Here is a 5,347-nt window from a genome sequence, read left to right as displayed (position 1 = left end):
TGTCTAATATTTTGGGATGCTGAATTTTTTCTAAAAGTGTTTTATCTTTTGGGAGTACATTTTTCTGAAAAAATCAAAGTGAGGTGCACTATACTGTTGGGTTAATTATTTTCTTCCTAAAAACTTGTCATTATATATTCTGAAAATTAACTACGTATGTACATATTTTACAATAAAATGGTACATTTTTCCTGGAAAACCAATTTATTATCATCAAATTACTTAAAGGGCATTTTTGTATTTTCACTCTAATATTGAACCAAAGGATTAGGAATATACAAAATATAAATATTTTAATGCGACTCTGGAACTTTTGCCCTATTATTTGCGCCTCATGTTCTTTCTCCTCAATTTTCCATTATTTTAAAAAAAGAAAAAAGGACGTGCATGTGAGTTCCTTGTTTTCTTGACCCAAGTCTTTGTTTGTTTGTTTGTTTTTTTTTTTTGGTCTTTTCTTTACTTATGTACCTTTCAAAACCATAATATAAAAAATTTTAAAAAACTTTACTTGATTTAAAATAGAGAATATTCGATAAATTTTATCTATTTTTTAAATTATATATACCCTTAATTTATTTTATATATATATATATATATATATTTCACCCAAGTAATTAATCAAGGTATTTTTGGATAAGTTAACTATTGTATTTACTCTACTCAAGGGCACAATATTTAGAAAGATGTAAAAAATTTTGGAAAATCAAGATTTTAACTAATTTTTTAAAAAATATAAATGAGTTAATAATGATTCACAGTATAGTCTAAATAAGAAGCACCTTATAATTTTCGTTTAATATAGCTGCACCTTTATCAAAAAGGAAAAAAAAAAAAGGAAAAAGCTAGATCAAACCAATTACATTATTTTTTTCAGCCTTTACATTTAAAAATAGGAAACAGTTTCAATGTTCTTCATACAGATGAGCAGCGAGAGCTCATCATCTTTGGATCATTTAAATTTACTCTAGATAGTCCAGATTTATAATTTTCCAATGCATAATTTTTTAAATAAAAAATTATTTTTTGAAAAATTGGCAGGCTAGAGATTGTTTTTTATTTTATATAAAATAATTGTTTTAAAAAAATAAAAAGTGAAAAGCTGTAAATTTAGATCATATAAATTAAACCTGAATGCTTCAGATGTGATGAACATTCAGTGATGTTCTATGTGATGAGTATGAAACTGATTCCCTTCAAAATGGTGCATGATCCCGCGAATTCAGTTAATGTAATAAACTATGAAGCGAGCCCACGAGGAAATATTTGGCGGATGAACCTTCAACTAAAACTTTGTCATTTATTTCGCTCTCTCTTTCTTTCCCTTATTTATAATTAGAGTTCTAGAAAAGCCATGAACGTGAATTTTTTGATTTCTTCAATATGCAGCATATAACAAGCATAATAAGTAGGAAAGAATAAAACGAATAAGAAAGGGAGGAAACTAAGCACTATTATAGAAATGAGATTTAATAACATGCATTTTGTAACAATAAAAATCAAAATGCCACAAATAGTAAATGCCATAATTTAAAAATTATTTTTCATTTACAATTTTAGTAAATACATAGAGGTGGTATTTTTTAAATGAAATGCCACAATTTTATATTAATCAACAATTAAGTGACATTTCAGTAATTAAACACCACATCTCTACTTTGTTATAAATTAATTATTTTATTTTATAAGATTATATAAATATTTTATCATAATTATATAATTGATATAAATAATCAATATATACAATTACTTAATAATTTAAAATCAAACATTGGAAGCGCCTCCTCTCTGATTCATTAATTAATCATTATTTAGTTAATAATTAAAAACAAAGAGGTGGTGTTTCTGCAAATTAAAAATGCCACCTCTCTTATCCTAAAAATTAAATAATTATATATATATATATATTTATTAGTAAGTAATTAAATAAATTATATATAATTTATACAATAAGTATTTTATTAATAAATATCTTTTTTTGATAATAATTAATAACTAAAACTAGTGGTTTAATTATTCAAAAATTTTATATATTAATTACTAATTATATAAATTTCTTATAATTTATTTAATTAACATTTATATTGGTATGCGACATTATTTTACACAGATGGCGTTTCCAATAATTGCAAATGCCACCACTTTGGTTTAATTACGTAAAAACCATATATATATATATATATCTATATATATATATATATTAAATTTTAAATAAATAAATAATTTATAATTAATTTAATGAAATATTGTTCTTATTATGTATTATTATTTAATAACTTATGACAGATAGGTGTCATTTCGTCTCTATGAAAACGTCACCTCTCTTATTCAATTATTTAAAAAAATTATATATATTAATAATTAACTAAATAAAATATTTAATAATTTATTAAATTACTACTGTTAAGCATATTTTTTAATAATTAAAATAAGATAGGTGGCATTGCCTTTATTTAATAATGAAAAAAAGATACATCTTTTGACAATAATATTTTTTAAAAAAATAAATAACAGAGGTGACATTTGTGAGTTAAGAAAATGTCATGTTTATTTATCAAAAATTGAGAGGTGCCATTTGTTTCAAGAGGACACGCCACCTCTCTAATTTTTTTTTAAGAAAAAGCTTAAAGAGATGGCATTTGAAAAACAATGCACTATCACTCTAATATCAGTTTTGTAATGTTTCATTAATTAATAAAATACTATCAAAGACTTATTATAGTACTGAATCTTATAATGTTTTATAAACGTCACCAAATTGAAGTTTTAAATACTACCAAAGCCTATTTCTAGAGTAGTGAAATGATCAAATTTAATACTTATTCAACACTAACCCAGCTTTATATGGGAATACATAGAGCCTGATTAAAATACAAGATAACAATAATAAAATTTAAAAAACAAAATAATAGAACAATCCTCATCAAGCTCCTCAACGAAACAAACATTCAATACATGACTAAGTTATATACCTGGAGAAACAGAAGCATATTGAAGAACATCACGCTCAAACAAGGCCATCTCATTTTCTTCCATGTTAACAAGAACTTCAATCCCGTCCCCATCTCTTGTATCTTTAAGAAACATGCAATTCCTATGAGGGCAACAAGTAGTGGTCACCCATGTCGGTTTTCCCCACCCAAAATCTGCTTCGTAAAGTGGAAATCTGCACCAGCTCATAATATCAACCACAACCGTATCGGTACTATCTGGGTCCCAACTAGTTGCTTGTTGCAAAATCTCCGAGATGAATGACTTGTCCTTTCTCCCAAATTGTTCAACATGGGTATCACAAAACTCCGTCAAAGAGTGCTTCAATTTGCAGACAACCTCATTCAATCCTTCTTCCATCGTAGCAGATACTATGTAACACCAGATCATGTTTCCTATGGTCTTTTCGGGTACTGGAGGGAGCATTCTCGTCCGAAGGTTCGCCCAAGAGCAAAGCCACGGGGGTTGGGTCGATGATTTGAAAGATGAACTTAAAGCTGAAACTGCAGATTTGTAAAGAACAGCACTCACAACTTGCACGCGTGTGGGATTTTTCACTTTCTGCGATATCATGGCCTTGAGAGATTGAATCTTCGAGGCATCGAGTATGAACCGTTTGCATCTCACAGTGTTGTCTCTCGCAAAATCCATTTCTGGGTAATTTGGTAAACCTTCAAGTGGGAATATTGATGCTCCATCAAATCGTGGGAGGATTACTCTTTCTTCTCCTTCCTTCTCTTCTCCACAAGATTCAAATTTTCTGGCAATGGTGGCCCAGTCTTTGACAAAGTTGAAGATCGTGCACCCATCGGCCACCTTGTGAGACATACACACACTGATTGCAATTCCTCCGCACACAAAATGGTTCACTTGAACGACCAACAAGGGATCATATGGATCCACTGTCTTCCAAGGCAATTCATGAGGGAATAAATTCTCGAGATGGTCTTCCTTTGGGTTTCGAAGCAAACCTAATAAGTCGTATTTGATACGAGTGACTAATAATGTTGCGCCCTCGTCGTTGCAGTCTATGGAAGCTCGATCTTTGATTCTGCCAGCAAGTGGGTAGTACATGGCAAGAACTTGAGATAAGGATTTCTTGACCACTTCATCAGATTTTTCTTCACGATCTTCAGTAGTACTGGTTGGCTCGTAAAAGTAAACCACTGGAATATAGTGACTAAAAAGGACATGATCAAAAAAGGAAAGTGGATAAATTCTGAGATGCGGAAGGGTAGGAGAAGAGGGTTTGATAGTTTCTCTTGATATTACTTCTATGTCCATATCTAGAAAGGTTTCAGGGGATTTACTGATTTACAAACGAGTGTTGGGGTGGATTGGGTGGCTCTTGTACATGGAAAAGAAAGAGTACGTGAGAGTTTTATCCAGCGTGCTGCCCGACGGCTTTAGTTGACAGTGATTTTGACTGTTCGTTTGGACCGGAAGGTTATGGGTCATGAGTGGTGGCTTTTTAACCTACCGAGCTAACCTTAGTCTTCTGGCGATGAAGGTCTCATCATGTGCGTATAGTGGGAGTCGGTTTACCCACCAATAAAGAGGTGTATGATAGGTTGATCCAGGTTTAATGTATTTTTTTTTATTTTCTATTTTTTTTAAAAAAATTGTATAAACTGTAAAAATTTTAATAAATTTTATTATCAATTTGGACAGTTCATATAAAATATAAATACTCTATATTTAATATTAAAAATTATAAAAAATTTAATATTAAACCTGTATTATTTAGAATATATCTGGATAGTCAATTTATGAAAATTTTTATATTAAATGTGAATAATATATATTAAATCTAGACTGTCTAAATTGATAAACAAATTTATTAAAAGGCTACAATTTATACAAATTTTTTATTTAAAAATATAAAATAAAATAATAAAACGTGCATTAACTTTGGACCATCCAAATTAAATTTGGACCATCCAAATTAAATTTGGACAGTCCAGATCATACACCCCCTGAGTGGAATTGCTAGGAGGCTTCCCTCAACTCTTGTACTATGCAGTTGGTCAAAGGGTGTTACACCCCAAATCATGGGAGTGATTGGCACATGATATGCACCAAAGACACATTCCTTAAGCTTAATTCAAAAAAAAATTTTTTCATTTTATTTTTAAAATAATTTTTACTTAGAATGAGGCCTTATTTATTATTTTTTTTCTATGAAAATTATGATAGAATCTCCTTTTTACACAAGATCTACTGAAATTCTACAACACAATTTTCAAGCAAATATCATAACTACTAGGAGCTTAGCTCCTTCCAATCAGGAGACAGAATACTATCAAGATGAGGACTCTAGTTATAGCATATGTGGAGCACCAAAAATTTAATTTATAAA

At 29.5% G+C, this 5,347-nt stretch overlaps 1 protein-coding gene across 1 annotated transcript; it reads right to left on the bottom strand.

Moving 5' to 3' along the window:
* Positions 1-2,800: 2,800 nt before the first annotated feature.
* Positions 2,801-4,598, bottom strand: LOC129308227 (stemmadenine O-acetyltransferase-like). Its single transcript, XM_054949285.1, has one exon. It carries the CDS (start codon positions 4,270-4,272, stop codon positions 2,962-2,964), a length of 1,311 nt encoding a protein of 436 aa, XP_054805260.1. The 5' UTR covers positions 4,273-4,598; the 3' UTR covers positions 2,801-2,961.
* Positions 4,599-5,347: the final 749 nt, after the last annotated feature.

Source organism: Prosopis cineraria, unplaced genomic scaffold (genome assembly GCF_029017545.1).
Source record: "Prosopis cineraria cultivar Desert tree isolate PC_DT_omini unplaced genomic scaffold, ASM2901754v1 PC4, whole genome shotgun sequence".
NCBI lineage: Eukaryota > Viridiplantae > Streptophyta > Magnoliopsida > Fabales > Fabaceae > Prosopis > Prosopis cineraria.
This window is presented reverse-complemented; position numbering and strand designations above follow the sequence as displayed.

Coding starts and splice junctions, on each gene's coding strand:
- LOC129308227 (XM_054949285.1), bottom strand. CDS start 4,272: ATGGACATAGAAGTAATATCAAGAGAAACTATCAAACCCTCTTCTCCT.